We start from the raw sequence: 16847 nt of genomic DNA, 5'->3' as shown, positions 1-16847 counted from the left end.
TAGAACATAATGTAGTCTATAGAACATAATGTAGACCTGTAGAACATAATGTAGACTATAGAACATAATTTAGACCAGTAGAAAATAATGTAGATCTGTAGAACATAATGTAGACCTATATATCATAATGTAGACCTGTAGATCATAATGTAGACCTATAGAACATAATGTAGACCTATATATCATAATGTAGACTATAGAACATAATGTAGTCTATAGAACATAATGTAGACCTATTGAACATAATGTAGACTATAGAATATAATGTAGACTATAGAACATAATGTAGACTATAGAACATAATGTAGACCTATAGAACATAATGTAGACTATAGAACATACGGTAGACCTATAGATCATAATGTAGACCTATAGATCATAATGTAGACCTATAGAACATAATGTAGACTATAGAACATACTGTAGACCTATAGATCATAATGTAGACCTATAGATCATAATGTAGACCTATAGAATATAATGTAGACTATAGAACATAATGTAGACCTATAGAACATAATGTAGACCTATAGAACATAATGTAGACTATAGAACATAATGTACACCTATAGAACATAATGTAGACTATAGAACATAATGTAGACTATAGAACATAATGTAGACCTATAGAACATAATGTAGACCTGTATAGACTTCTATGTTCTCCTCCTTTCTACTACCATCAACATGAGGTGAATTCTCTCCATGACTTTCAACGGGCTAAGATGACTACCAGCTAGTCGTTGTTGTTGTTGGTGGTGGTGCAGAGATGGAATTATTGTCCTTAAAAAGTTTTCCAGTTGCGCTGACTCACCGATGATAAAATGAAATGCATTGTGATGTATAGTGTTCTACGTAATGCTATACATCCAGTCGACTACGCCATATTCTCTCGTTACCCATTTTAGCTTCCTATAATTAATATGTCGTGTCATACACGGAGTATAATATAATATAATATGCATGTATGTATTACTATTAATTCACTGGGGGTGAATCTAATGGCTTATTTGCCTGCTACAGTCTTCCTGTCCTCCCTTGTATCTGGGCAGATTTCCCCCCTGTGCTTTTCTTGGTGGAGCAATTAGTGCCGGTACAATAAGGCCAAATGACACTTACTGCTTGTCATTCAATCAGTGTGTGTGTGTGTGTGTGTGTGTGTCTGTGTGTCTGTGTGTGTGTGTTTGCCATTCTCTTAATCACCACCATGCCACCATTCCAACCTCCAGAGGCTTCCAGAGCTGGAGCACAGAGAGAGAGAGAGAGAGAGAGAGAGAGAGAGAGAGAGACACACACACACACACACACACACAAACGTACACACACACACAGAGAGAGAGAGAGAGAGAGAGAGAGAGAGAGAGAGAGAGAGAGAGAGAGAGAGAGAGAGAGAGAGAGAGAGAGAGAGAGAGAGAGAGAGAGAGAGAGAGAGAGAGAGAGACACACACACACACACACAAACGTACACACACACACACAGAGAGCTCCAACGAGCCTCCCTTTACAGCAATCAAGCCTGTTGTAATCAATTAAGATCATGGTCTGAACGAGGGAACAGGTGGCCGTAAATGTTAATAGATTCCTCTGTATCCATGAGGGTTACACAAGATGAATATTGAACACGCTCAACTTGATCTGAGAGAGAATTGGGGCTGCCTCAGGGGTTGCCTCGGTGCCTGTCTGTATATTTGATAAGATGAAGAAACATGGATGGATGCAGGGATGGAAATTAAGCTAGTCCACTAGCCCTAGGCTAGTACTATTCCGACTGGGCTAGTAGAACATGTATCAGGGCTAGCCTTGCAAGCCAGTGAAATGTTGTCTTTTCAAACATCGCATGGGTCCTGAATGTTACCCGGGCTAGTAGAAATGTAAGTATACTAGCCCAGCAGGCCAGGGCCAAAAATCTGGATGGATGGGAAGTGAAGGGATGGGGTTCTACATGCTTAAAGCCTCTGATACGCTTCTTTCTTAATTGTCTTTGCTTCATTCCTTGCAACCTGTCTCCAATGTTCCTCCACTCTCCTCTGACCTTCTCCTCCAATACCTTCTGAGAAGCCACGGGGAGAGAAATGCAGGAATCGAGCCAAATAAAACATTTTTTTGAGAAAGAGCGTTAGATTTGCCCAGATCTGACTAAACTATCCCAGGAAATCGCAGCTCAGTGCTGCTCCACCCCTGCTTCAGGCAGACAGGAAGTGAATCTCAGTCGCTGATGGAGAAGGGCTATCCCAAATTGCAACCAATTACCTATTTAGTGCACTACGTTTGCCCAGGACCAATAGAGTTCCCATAGAGCTCTGGTCAAAAGTAGTGCACTTCCTTTTTCTTTTCTTTAAAAAAAAATTAATAAATTAGTAGTGCACTTCCTAGGTCATAGGGTTCCATTTGGGATGTATGATCCAAGGCAGCAGCACGTAGATCAGACTGGATCAGACTGGACTGGACGCATTGGCAGCTGTGTCGTGTGAATTCTAATTGGTTTATTTGCATGTTAACAGTCTCCCTCTCCTCTGCAGATGGCACACTTGGCCATTGTGTGTGTGTGTGTGTGTGTGTGTGTGTGTGTGTGTGTGTGTGTGTGTGTGTGGTGTGTGTGTGTGTGTGTGTGTGTGTGTGTGTGTGTGTGTGTGTGTGTGTGTGTGTGTGTGTGTGTGTGTGTGTGTGTACGAACAACTGGCAATAACACGAAACATGTTTGAGTCGATGTGACAGTCGTTAAACATACGATAGCATTCCTTCACAGTCTCACAGGCACCAGGGTCTACTAGGTAATGATAGTGTCCCAAATAGCGCCCTATTCCCTAATGGGGGGCCCCCGGTGAGAAGTAGTGCACTATGTAGGGAATAGGGTGCCATTTGGGATGCCCTCACGACTGACTGCTCCTGGGTTTCAGAAAGGTGTTTTACTAATCAGAGCGTACAGTACTGTAGGTGTCTGTGGCACGAAGTAGGACCCATGACATGATGACAGAACTGAAAGAGTTGTATTGACACGTCTGCAGATCAAGTGCATCTTTTATGTTCTATTTTCGTTTGTAACCTTTAACCTTGACGAGAGAAAGGAGATGTTGGTCCATTATTGAAATGAAAAAGACCCTGCAGGGACCCCGTATGTTGAATCAATGAACGTGCTCATCGTCTTGTCTCAACAAGTCAAATTAAATGCCATCATTCTGCATGACTAGATACAGAGACATCCATGTCAATTTGTGTATATATTTAAAATTGAACATTTAAAACAAATCTCTCTACAGTGGGGGGAAAAAAGTATTTGATCATCTGCTGATTTTGTACGTTTGCCCACTGACAAAGAAATGATCAGTCTATAATTTTTAATGGTAGGTTTATTTGAACAGTGAGAGACAGAATAACAACAAAATAATCCAGAAAAACGCATGTCAAAAATGTTATAAAATGATTTGCATTTTAATGAGGGAAATAAGTATTTGACCCTTCTGCAAAACATGACTTAGTACTTGGTGGTAAAACCCTTGTTGGCAATCACAGAGGTCAGACGTTTCTTGTAGTTGGCCACCAGGTTTGCACACATCTCAGGAGGGATTTTTGTCCCACTCCTCTTTGCAGATCTTCTCCAAGTCATTAAGGTTTCGAGGCTGACGTTTGGCAACTCGAACCTTCAGCTCCCTCCACAGATTTTATATGGGATTAAGGTCTGGAGACTGGCTAGGACACTCCAGGACCTTAATGTGCTTCTTCTTGAGCCACTCCTTTGTTGCCTTGGCCGTGTGTTTTGGGTCATTGTCATGCTGGAATACCCCAGATCTTGCATGGAGCCCAAGGCCGAGGGAGATTAACTGTTCTTTTGTGTTTCTTCCATTTGCGAATAATCGCACCAACTGTTGTCACCTTCTCACCAAGCTGCTTGGAGATGGTCTTGTTGCCCATTCCAGCCTTGTGTAGGTCTACAATCTTGTCCCTGAAATCCTTGGAGAGCTCTTTGGTCTTGGCCATGGTGGAGAGTTGGAATCTGATTGATTGATTGCTTCTGTGGACAGGTGTCTTTTTTATAGGCATCAAGCTGAGATTAGGAGCACTCCCTTTAAGAGTGTGCTCCTAATCTCAGCTCGTTACCTGTATAAAAGACACCTGGGAGCCAGGAATCTTTCTGATTGAGAGGGGGTCAAATACTTATTTCCCTCATTAAAATGCGAATCAATTTATAACATTTTTGACATGCGTTTTTCTGGAATTTTTTGTTGTTATTCTGTCTCTCACTGTTCAAATAAACCTACCATTAAAATGATAGACTGATCCTTTCTTTGTCAGTGGGCAAATGTACAAAATCAGCAGGGGATCAAATACTTTTTTCCCTCACTGTATATATATATATATATATATATATATATGATTTGTTTTAAATGTTAAATTTAATACCGGTAATTACTTATTATTTTTAACTAGGACATTCACATGCCCTTATACATTAAAACCCTTTCATAATAGGCTGATGATAGATTTACATAATGTCAAAGTGTCAGTTTACAAAACACTTATTTGAAGTGGATTTAACAAGTGACATCAATAAGGGATCATACCTTTCACCTGGATTCAACTGGTCAGTCTATGTCATGGAAATAGCACCGGGGTTCCTAATGTTTTGTACACTCAGTGTTTATTTAGTGTAGAAGAAGTCTGGGTACTAAACATAATTATACACAAGCGGGCACCTTAACGACTGTAATGGAGATAGTGTAATCCTTAATTGTATTTTTGGCAACTTCCGAGCTGTTCTAAGAGATTTTACATTTTTACATTTTAGTCATTTAGCAGACGCTCTTATCCAGAGCGACTTACAGTAGTGAATGCATACATTTCATTAAATGTTTTTTCTTTTTTTCCCCTTCTTTTTTTTGTACTGGTCCCCCGTGGGAATCAAACCCACAACCCTGGCGTTGTAAACACCATGCTCTACCAACTGAGCCACACGAGACAATCGAAATGTTTTTGTTTTTGTAATCTATTGTGCAATACTTGTAACTTGTTTGGGGTGTTTTGCATCCAGTGTAGCTCAGTTGGTAGAGCATGGTTCTTGCAACACCAGGATTGTGGGTTTGATTCCTACTGGGGACCAATACGAATAAGTATGAATGTGTCTGCACTCACGACTCTAAATCACTCTGGATGAGAGTGTCTGCTACATGACAAAAATGTAAGATGTAAAATGTTTGAAGATTGAATCCAAGCTAGCCCAGATGGAATCACTTCCTGTCAGGACTTTTATCATAAAGATTCTGTTTCTCTCTTATCTAAGCTGTTTCAGTGAAAAGACATGATTTATATTTTACACCTTTAAAGATTTGTCAAGCGTACCCATCTGCATAGTATGGTAGATGAGGTCAGTACAAGACACTTCTTTATCCCATTATGCATTTGATGTTATGGTATTGACATTGTATGTCTAGCCTGCTTTTACTTCACAGCCACTTGGGGTTCTACTGTATCAGTAGTCATATATATATATATATATATATATATTCATGACGTTGCCCTCTTTGGGTACAGCACCATCCCCCCTCTCTCTATACTCCCTACACCAGGCTCTGTTAGGCAGGTCATAAATTCCTTGAGGAGATTCTCTCCTCATAGCCAGAGTATAAGAGAGAGTGAGTTTTCATAGTTAAACTCTTAGACTATCTAACGGACAGAATACGAACAAATCTTTAACACTAATTACTAGTCTGCAGCTAGGAATTTGGTATCATTGAACGCGAAGACCGACAACCGCCGAAACATCTATTCTATAACGACATTGCTGAATGTTACTCTGAACTATCCATTCTAACCACGGGGGAGAGAGAGAGAGAGAGAGAGAGAGAGAGAGAGAGAGAGAGAGAGAGAGAGAGAGAGAAGAGAGAGAGAGAGAGAGAGAGAGAGAGAGAGAGAGAGAGAGAGAGAGAGAGAGAGAGAGAGAGAGAGAGAGAGAGAGAGAGAGGGATCGAGGACAAACTCTCCAACAGAGATCAGGATGACACACTGAGCATAAATATATTGATTGATTGCAATAATTCCCAAATGAGTGAGCGTTCTTGTGCAAAGGATTAGTATTTCAATTGTTATAATTATCAACTTTGTAGCGTCTTTTATCTCAGTCGACCCCCACTTCCTTTTTGTCCACCAAGCCGCCATGACGGTTTTGGCCCACTAGGGCACATCCGCTATCATTTCCTTGTAACCATATCTACTGTTTGTTTATGCATTTCTGTGATTTGTTTAGTTAGTAAATAAACGATTTCTGACAATTGATGTATGGATGACTCATAGTGAAGACTGGGTTCGTGCAGATAACCAACAATTTACGACGTTTGGAATGAGACTAACATGAGGTAAAGAATAATTCATTAATTAGAAGACTAAGTGATTTGATATTAAAATATATTAAAGTTATATTAGGAAAATTATACCTTTGTAATCTGAATATTTTCCTTGGTGCCCCGACTTCCTAGTTAATTACAGTTACATGATTAAGTTAGTTTAATCACGTAATAATAATTACAGAGAATGATTTGATAAACTAAAAATAAGTCTTCAGTTTAATGATGCCAAAGATGTATGGACTCATGCTGCTTACACCAAATCATGAGTCTGCCCTCAGCATGACGCAAAAGGAACTGGTATGTGTCTAACCAGGCAATGTTGTATTTGTCACATTCGCTGAATACAACTGGTATCGACTTTAGCTTGAAATGATTGCTTACAAGCCTTTCCCAACAATGCAGAGTTAAAAAAATATATATAAATAATATAATGGGAAAGGAAAGGGGGATATCTAGTTAGTTGTACAACTGAATGCATTCAACTGAAATGTGTCTTACGCATTTATCCCAAACCCCTCTGAATCAGAGAGGTGCTGGGGGGCTGCCTTAATTGACATCCACGTCATCAGCGCCCAGGAAACAGTGGGTTAACTGCCTTGCTCAGGCGCAGAACGACAAAACCAGATCAATTTGTAGCTATATACAGGGAGTACCAGTACCAGATCAATGTGGAGCTATATACAGGAAGTACCAGATCAATGTGGAGCTATATACAGGAAGTACCAGATCAATGTGGAGCTATATACAGGAAGTACCAGATCAATGTGGAGCTATATACAGGAAGTACCAGATCAATGTGGAGCTATATACAGGGAGTACCAGATCAATGTGGAGCTATATACAGGGAGTACCAGTACCAAATCAATGTGGAGCTATAAACAGGGAGTACCAGATCAATGTGGAGCTATATACAGGGAGTACCAGATCAATGTGGAGCTATATACAGGGAGAACCAGATCAATGTGGAGCTATATACAGGGAGTACCAGTACCAGATCAATGTGGAGCTATATACAGGAAGGACCAGTACCAGATCAATGTGGAGCTATGTACAGGGAGAACCAGTACCAGATCAAAGTGGAGCTATATACAGGAAGTACCAGATCAATGTGGAGCTATATACAGGGAGTACCAGTACCAGATCAATGTGGAGCTATATACAGGGAATACCACTACGAGATCAATGTGGAGCTATATACAGGAAGTACCAGATCAATGTGGAGCTATATACAGGAAGTACCAGATCAATGTGGAGCTATATACAGGAAGTACCAGTACCAGATCAATGTGGAGCTATATACAGGAAGTAACAGTACCAGATCAATGTGCAGAGGTAAGAGGTATTTGAGGTGGATATGTACATGAAGGCAGGGTAAAGTGACTAGGCATCAGGATAGATAATAATAAGGTATTTGAGGTAGATATGTACATGAAGGCAGGGTAAAGTGATTAGACATCAGGATAGATAATAATAAGGTATTTCAGGTAGATATGTACATGAAGGCAGGGTAAAGTGATTAGGTATCAGGATAGATAATAATAAGGTATTAGAGGTAGATACAGTGGGGGAAAAAAGTATTTAGTCAGCCACCAATTGTGCAAGTTCTCCCACTTAAAAAGATGAGAGGCTTGTAATTCATCATAGGTACACGTCAGCTATGACAGACAAAATGAGAAGAAAAAAAATCCAGAAAATCACATTGTAGGATTTTTAATTAATTTATTTGCAAATTATGGTGAAAAATAAGTATTTGGTCACCTACAAAAAAGCAAGATTTCTGGCTCTCACAGACCTCTAACTTCTTCTTTAAGAGGCTCCTCTGTCCTCCACTCGTTACCTGTATTAATGGCACCTGTTTGAACTTGTCATCAGTATAAAAGACACCTGTCCACAACCTCAAACAGTCACACTCCAAACTCCACTATGGCCAAGACCAAAGAGCTGTCAAAGGACACCAGAAACAAAATTGTAGACCTGCACCAGGCTGGGAAGACTGAATCTGCAATAGGTAAGCAGCTTGGTTTGAAGAAATCAACTGTGGGAGCAATTATTAGGAAATGGAAGATATACAAGACCACTGATAATCTCCCTCGATCTGGGGCTCCACGCAAGATCTCACCCCGTGGGGTCAAAATGATCACAAGAACGGTGAGCAAAAATCCCAGAACCACACGGGGGGACCTAGTGAATGACCTGCAGAGAGCTGGGACCAAAGTAACAAAGCCTTCCATCAGTAACACACTACGCCGCCAGGGACTCAAATCCTGCAGTGCCAGACGTGTCCCCCTGCTTAAGCCAGTACATGTCCAGGCCCGTCTGAAGTTTGCTAGAGAGCATTTGGATGATCCAGAAGAGGATTGGGAGAATGTCATATGGTCAGATGAAACCAAAATAGAACTTTTTGGTAAAAACTCAACTCGTCGTGTTTGGAGGACAAAGAATGCTGAGTTGCATCCAAAGAACACCATACCTAATCTGAAGCATGGGGGTAGAAACATCATGCTTTGTGGCTGTTTTTCTGCAAAGGGACCAGGACGACTGATCCGTGTAAAGGAAAGAATGAATGGGGCCATGTATCGTGAGATTTTGAGTGAAAACCTCCTTCCACCAGCAAGGGCATTGAAGATGAAACGTGGCTGGGTCTTTCAGCATGACAATGATCCCAAACACACCGCCCGGGCAACAAAGGAGTGGCTTCGTAAGAAGCATTTCAAGGTCCTGGAGTGGCCTAGCCAGTCTCCAGATCTCAACCCCATAGAAAATCTTTGGAGGGAGTTGAAAGTCCGTGTTGCCCAGCGACAGCCCCAAAACATCACTGCTCTAGAGGAGATCTGCATGGCGGAATGGGCCAAAATACCAGCAACAGTGTGTGAAAACCTTGTGAAGACTTACAGAAAACGTTTGACCTGTGTCATTGCCAACAAAGGGTATATAACAAAGTATTGAGATAAACTTTTGTTATTGACCAAATACTTATTTTCCACCATAATTTGCAAATAAATGCATAAAAAATCCTACAATGTGATTTTCTGGATATTTTTTCTCATTTTGTCTGTCATCGTTGAAGTGTACCTATGATGAAAAGTACAGGCCTCTCTCATCTTTTTAAGTGGGAGAACTTGCACAATTGGTGGCTGACTAAGTACTTTTTTCCCCCACTGTATGTAAATGAAGGCAGGTTAAAGTGACTAGGTATCAGGATAGATAATAATAAGGTATTTGAGGTAGATATGTACATGAAGGCAGGGTAAAGTGACTAGACATCAGGATAGATAATAATAAGGTATTTGAGGTAGATATGTACATGAAGGCAGGGTAAAGTGACTAGGCATCAGGATAGATAATAATAAGGTATTTGAGGTAGATATGTACATGAAGGCAGGGTAAAGTGACTAGACATCAGGATAGATAATAATAAGGTATTTGAGGTAGATATGTACATGAAGGCAGGGTAAAGTGATTAGGTATCAGGATAGATAATAATAAGGTATTTGAGGTAGATACAGTGCATTCAGACCCCTTGACTTTTTCCACATTTTGTTACTTTACAGCCTTATTCTAAAATTGATCAAATAAAACATTTTCCTCATCAACCTACACACAATACCCCATAATGACAAAGCAAAAACAGGTTTTTAGATTTTTTTTTGCAAATGTATGAAATATTTATTTACATAAGTATTCAGCCCCTTTGCTATGAGACTTGAAATTGAGTTCAGGTGCTGTAACGAGGGTCGTATGAAGGGGACCAAGGTGCAGCGTGTAGAGTGCTCATAATTACTTTAATGATGACACTTTAAAAAGAAAACAACAAAACGACAGCCAACAGTTCCGTCAGGTACTACTTACAAAACGGAAAACAACTACCCGCACCAACACAGGAAAAAACAGGCTGCCTAAGTATGGCTTCCAATCAGAGACACCGATAGACAGATGCCTCTGATTGGAAACCATACCTGGCCGAAACATAGAAAACAAAAACATAGAATGCCCACCCATCTATCACACTCTGACCTAATTAAAGGGAAAACACAGCTCTCCTAGGTCAGAGCGTGACAGGTGCATCCTGTTTCCATTGATCATCTTTGAGATGTTTATACAACTTCATTTGCTAGAGCCACCAACAAAGCCATGCATGACCACCAGATTTAACACATACACACAGTGTACACAAAACATTAGGAACACCTTCCTAATATTGATTTGCACCCCCTTTTTCCCTCAAAAGAGCTTCAATTCATCTGGGCATGGACTCTACAAGGTGTCGAAAGCGTTCCACAGGGATGTGGTCAATTCAATTGATTGGACGTGATTTGGAAAAGCGCACACATGTCTAGATAAGGTCCCACGGTTGACAGTGCATGTCAGAGCAAAAACCAAGTTATGAGGTTGAAGGAATTGTCCGTAGAGCTCCGAGACAGGATTGTGTCGAGGCACAGATCTGGGAAAGGGTACCAAAAAATGTCTGCAGCATTGAAGGTCCCCAAGGAACCTGATCGAGCAACTCTGGAGGGACCTGAAAATAGCTGTTCAGCAACGCTCCCCATCCAACCTGACAGAGCTTGAGAGGATCTGCAGAGAAGAATGGGAGAAACTCCCCAAATACAGGTGTGCCAAGCTTGTAGCATCATACCCAAGAAGACTCGAAGCTGTAATCACTACCAAAGGTGCTTCAACAAAGTACTGAGTAAAGGGTCTGAATACTTATGTAAATGTAATATTTACATTTTTTATATTTAATGCATTTGCAGAAATGTCTAAAAACCTGTTTTTGCTTTGTCATTATGGGCTATTGTGTATAGATTGATGGGGAGGGGAACAATAGAATCCATTTTAGAATAAGGATGTAACGTAACACAATGTGGAAAAGGCATGGGGTTTGAGTACTTTCCGAATGCACTGTATATGTTAAATCAGGGGGAATATGTATGTTAAATCAGGTGGTATATACATTGAGTGTACAAAACATTAAGGACACCTGCTCTTTCCGTGACATAGACTGACCAGGTGAAAGGTACAATCCCTTATTGATGGCACTTGTTAAATCTACTTAAATCATTGTACATGAAGGGGAGGAGACATGTTGAATAATTGTTTTAAGATTTTTTTTAAAAGTAAAAGATTTAAGTGTCTTTGAACGGGACATGGAAGTACAGTAGGTGCAAGACACCCCCGTGTTGTGTTAAGAACTGCAACGCTGCTGGGTTTTTCCACTCTCAACAGTTTCCCGTGTGCATCAAGAATGGTCCATCACCCAAAGCAAATCCAGCCAAATTGACCCAAAAGTGGGATGCATTGGAGTCAACATGGGCCAGCATCCCTGTGGAACGCTTTCGACACCTTGTTGAGTCCATAACCCCGACGAATTTAAGTTCTTTTGAGGGCAAAAGGGGAGGTGCACCTCAATATTAGGAAGGTGTTCCTAATGTTTTGTACACTCTGTGTGTATGTGTTAAATCTGGTGGTCATACATGGCTTTGTTGGTGGCTCTAGCAAAACAAGGTTGTGGGTTCAATTCCCACAGGAACCACATGTATAATGTAAACATGTGTCCTCTCCCCTTGACTGTGTTTCAGAGCATTAAGGTGAGCTGGCAGCCCCCTCCTCCCAACAGCCAGAACGGGTTCATCACCGGCTACAAGCTCCGATACCGGAAGACCGGCCGACGAGGAGACCAGGAGGCCATCGAACCTAACAACTTCTGGTACCTGTTTACAGGTGAGACTTATGGTACAGTGCCTGGGGAAAGTATTCATAGCCCTTTCCCTTGACTTATTGCACATTTTGTTGTGTTGGACTGAATTCAAAATGGATTCATAATAACCATAATGACAAAGTGAAAACATGTTTTTTTATTTTTTTTACATTTGACATTTTTGCAAATGTATTGATAATGAAATATCTCATTTACATAAGTAGTCAATACATGTTAGAAACACCTTTGGCAGTGATTACAGCTGTGAGTCTTTCTGCGTAAATCTCTAAGAGCTTTCCACACCTGTGGCCTCATTTATCAAAATTGCATAAATACTATTCTAAAACACTACTTACAAATGGAATTTAGAATGTTTGTACTCGTAAAAAAAAAGTGATTTATCAAACAATCCTACTATGCCTGTACAGGTAGGAGATAAATAAAGAATAATAATAAATACCAATTGTTCTCATTCACAGTTCTCATGCACGACCTTGGCTGTTTGCATTTTGAAACATCCCTAAATAAAACCACATATGGTCAAAATCATCCATTTTAAAGACTGTGTTGGAATATACAACGCTGTACCATGAAATAGCCGACAACGACGCAAAAAAAAAAAAATATATATATATATACTGCTCAAAAAAATAAAGGGAACACTTAAACAACACATCCTAGATCTGAATGAAAGAAATAATCGTATTAAATACTTTTTTCTTTACATAGTTGAATGTGCTGACAACAAAATCACACAAAAATAATCAATGGAAATCCAATTGATCAACCCATGGAGGTCTGGATTTGGAGTCACACTCAAAATTAAAGTGGAAAACCACACTACAGGCTGATCCAACTTTGATGTAATGTCCTTAAAACAAGTCAAAATGAGGCTCAGTACAACGCCTGGGCATGCTCCTGATGAGGTGGCGGATGGTCTCCTGAGGGATCTCCTCCCAGACCTGGACTAAAGCATCCGCCAACTCCTGGACAGTCTGTGGTACAACGTGGCGTTGGTGGATGGAGCGAGACATGATGTCCCAGATGTGCTCAATTGGATTCAGGTCTGGGGAACGGGCGGGCCAGTCCATAGCATCAATGCCTTCCTCTTGCAGGAACTGCTGACACACTCCAGCCACATGAGGTCTAGCATTGTCTTGCATTAGGAGGAACCCAGGGCCAACCGCACCAGCATATGGTCTCACAAGGGGTCTGAGGATCTCATCTCGGTACCTAATGGCAGTCAGGCTACCTCTGGCGAGCACATGGAGGGCTGTGCGGCCCCCCAAAGAACTGCCACCCCACACCATGACTGACCCACTGCCAAACCGGTCATGCTGGAGAATGTTGCAGGCAGCAGAACGTTCTCCACGGCGTCTCCAGACTCTGTCACGTCTGTCACGTGCTCAGTGTGAACCTGCTTTCATCTGTGAAGAGCACAGGGCGCCAGTGGCGAATTTGCCAATCCTGGTGTTCTCTGGCAAATGCCAAACGTCCTGCACGGTGTTGGGCTGTAAGCACAACCCCCACCTATGGACCTCGGGCCCTCATACCACCCTCATGGAGTCTGTTTCTGACCGTTTGAGCAGACACATGCACATTTGTGGTCTGCTGGAGGTCATTTTGCAGGGCTCTGGCAGTGCTTCTCCTGCTCCTCCTTGCACAAAGGCGGAGGTAGCGGTCCTGCTGCTGGGTTGTTGCCCTCCTACGGCCTCCTCCATGTCTCCTGATGTACTGGCCTGTCTCCTGGTAGCGCCTCCATGCTCTGGACACTACGCTGACAAACACAGCAAACCTTCTTGCCACAGCTCGCATTGATGTGCCATCCTGGATGAGGTGCACTACCTGAGCCACTTGTGTGGGTTGTAGACTCCGTCTCATGCTACCACTAGAGTGAAAGCACCGCCAGCATTCAAAAGTGACCAAAACATCAGCCAGGAAGCATAGGAACTGAGAAGTGGTCTGTGGTCCCCACCTGCAGAACCACTCCTTTATTGGGGGTGTCTTGCTAATTGCCTATAATATCCACCTGTTGTCTATTCCATTTGCACAACAGCATGTGAAATTTATTGTCAATCAGTGTTGCTTCTTAAGTGTACAGTTTGATTTCACAGAAGTGTGATTGACTTGGAGTTACATTGTGTTGTTTAAGTGTTCCCTTTATTTTTTTGAGCAGTGTATATAAAAAAAACTTGTCTGAGACTGAAATAGAGGTTGAGTGCAATCAAAATGTTTTATTTGACTCAGTTGTGGTTTGACCGGTAAAAGTAAAAACATAGCTACGAAGAGAGAACCATTGGGACAATTCAAGTTGCTTTATTAAACAGTGGAACAATTACTTCAAATGAGTAGGCAACACTCACCAATAAGCCATCCATTCTCAACAGCTCCCTCCTTGGAGGCCAACATTGCTGTTCTGCAGAATGAACGAGTGGTGCTTTCCACCTGGTCACCACATTCAGTAGCACCTTTTGCGCATCACAACATCACCTGCACGTTAAGAGCTTTTTCTGTTCACATAGTTGAACTCGTTTAGGGATGGTGTTTCTATGGCGATGTGGGGGGGGGGGGGGGGCATCTATTGCTCTGTTCGTAGGTTGCTTGGGAACTCATTGATGGCAAAGAAACCCCTCTTGACTTCAACCTTGTTGTGTGATGGTGTATGGAAATTGTATTTTACAGTTTGTTTTGCTGATGATTGCATCCAAAACATTGGCTCATCGAGGAATGTGAGATGCCGATCGACAAGCTAAAGTAGTACACTATATAGGGAATAGGGTTCCATAGGGCTCTGGTCTAAAGTAGTGCACTATATATAGGGAATAGGGTTCCATAGGGCTCTGGTCTAAAGTAGTGCACTATATATAGGGAATAGGGTTCTATAGGGCTCTGGTCTAAAGTAGTGCACTATATAGGGAATAGGGTTCTATTGGGCTCTGGTCTAAAGTAGTGCACTATATAGGGAATAGGGTTCCATAGGGCTCTGGTCTAAAGTAGTGCACTATATAGGGAATAGGGTTCTATAGGGCTCTGGTCTAAAGTAGTGCACTATATAGGGAATAGGGTTCTATAGGGCTCTGGTCTAAAGTAGTGTAGTATATAGGGAATAGTTTATCATTTGGGACGTAGACGTGTTCTCTTAATTGGAGACTCTTATGAAAGGAAGAAACAACAAATGGTTCAATTTCCAAGCGTGTGACAGACAGGGAATATTTGGCCTCAGCGGTGTTAAAGTGGGTGGGGCTGTTAGAGATAGCTAGCTGTTTATTTTACTGCCATAATGTATTATTTCAATTTGAATGCTGAGTTTGAATGAAAATGATATTCCTTTTCATTAGTTTGCTGAATATCTCAGATGGGTCTCCAGTCCTAGAGGAAAGTAATTTCACACAGGCGAGCTTGTGTGCTGTTCTAATCCTTGGCTGTGTCCCCAAAATGCCAGCTGATTCCTGATATAGTTCACTACTTTAGACCAGGGCTCAGGTCACAATTAGTGCACTATATAGAAGGAATAGGTTGCCATTTGGGATGCAACCATAACACTCTCCTCCTGGGCTTGTCAGGTCTGTCTGTCTGTCTGTCTGTCTGTCTGTCTGTCTGTCTGTCTGTCTGTCTGTCTGTCTGTCTGTCTGTCTGTCTGTCTGTCTGTCTGTCTGTCTGTCTGTCTGTCTGTCTGTCTGTCTGTCTGTCTGTCTGTCTGTCTGTCTTTCTGTCTGTCTGTCTGTAATAATAAGACCTGTTTTGTCTCCAAGTAGAAGATAGAGGGGATTTCATAATCACCTGAAGAGAATAGGGATGACGTCCCAAACTCACCTCTGAATCCGTCTGTAATTCAGTGAAGAATATTCAGCTTTTGAAAGACATGCTGCCACTAACAATGAACACAGAGATGTTTTGGTGGCTTATGGGATATTGAATGCTATTACTACTGCCCGGATAGCTCAATTAAAAATTAAAACCTCAATTTAACTAGGCACGTCAGTTAAGAATAAATTCTTATGATAGCCTACCCCCCCCCAACCCGGACAACGCTGGGCCAATTGTGCGCCTCACTATAAGACTCCCCGATCACGGGCGGTTGTGACACAGCCTGGGAATGAACCAGGGTCTGTAGTGACGCAATGCAGTGCCTTAGACAGCTGTGCCACACAGGAGGCCTAGAGATGTTTCGATAGGTTCAAATGAAAGGACATAAAGGGACATCACCAACCAATAGATCTGACGACGTACCTGTGGTGGTGAGACTGAAAAAGAAAAGGTTGTTATGGGGGGGGTTGAACCCACAACTATTCAGGCTCTTGTGTGTGTGTGTGTGTGTGTGTGTGTGTGTGTGTGTGTGTGTGTGTGTGTGTGTGTGTGTGTGTGTGTGTGTGTGTGTGTGTGTGTGTGTGTGTGTGTGTGTGTGTGTGTGTGTTTTTAACATCTCTTGGTGTCGTTGTCATGTTTCCCCTCTCTCTTCTCAGGCCTGGAGAAAGGTAGTCAGTACAGTTTCCAGATAGCTGCCATGACAGCTAACGGCACGGGCCCAGCCAGCGAGTGGTTCACCGCCGAGACGCCAGAGAATGACCTTGATGGTAAGACAAAAAAACAACAACTTTATTTTCACTTCAGTCTGTCTCTTCTCGTCTGCGTTCCAAACAACAACCTATGGGCCCTGGTGAAAAGTAGTGCACTATATAGGGAATAGGGTTCCATAGGGCTCTGGTCTAAAGTAGTGTACTATATAGGGAATAGGGTTCCATAGGGCTCTGGTCTAAAGTAGTGCACTATATAGGGAATAGGGTTCCATAGGGCTCTGGTCTAAAGTAGAGCAC

At 41.9% G+C, this 16847-nt stretch overlaps 1 protein-coding gene and 1 non-coding gene across 3 annotated transcripts in view; one reads left to right on the top strand and one right to left on the bottom strand.

Annotated features, from left to right (window-relative positions):
* Positions 1–16847, top strand: part of LOC106568544 (netrin receptor DCC) — a 596063-nt gene that overhangs the window by 446319 nt on the left and 132897 nt on the right. For both annotated transcript variants that reach the window (XM_082960596.1, XM_082960595.1), the window contains exons 13-14: positions 11915–12056; positions 16497–16607. In XM_082960596.1, the coding sequence (XP_082816722.1) occupies positions 11915–12056; positions 16497–16607 (253 nt within the window). The remainder of the gene's footprint in view (positions 1–11914; positions 12057–16496; positions 16608–16847) is intronic.
* On the bottom strand, positions 4882–4955 carry trnav-uac (transfer RNA valine (anticodon UAC)). Its single transcript has one exon. It is a non-coding gene; the product is annotated as a tRNA-Val (tRNA).

This window comes from Salmo salar, chromosome 13 (genome assembly GCF_965601325.2).
Source record: "Salmo salar chromosome 13, fSalSal1, whole genome shotgun sequence".
Lineage (NCBI taxonomy): Eukaryota > Metazoa > Chordata > Actinopteri > Salmoniformes > Salmonidae > Salmo > Salmo salar.
Note: the sequence above shows the minus strand (reverse complement) of the source record. Positions and strands in the feature narration are given on the sequence as shown.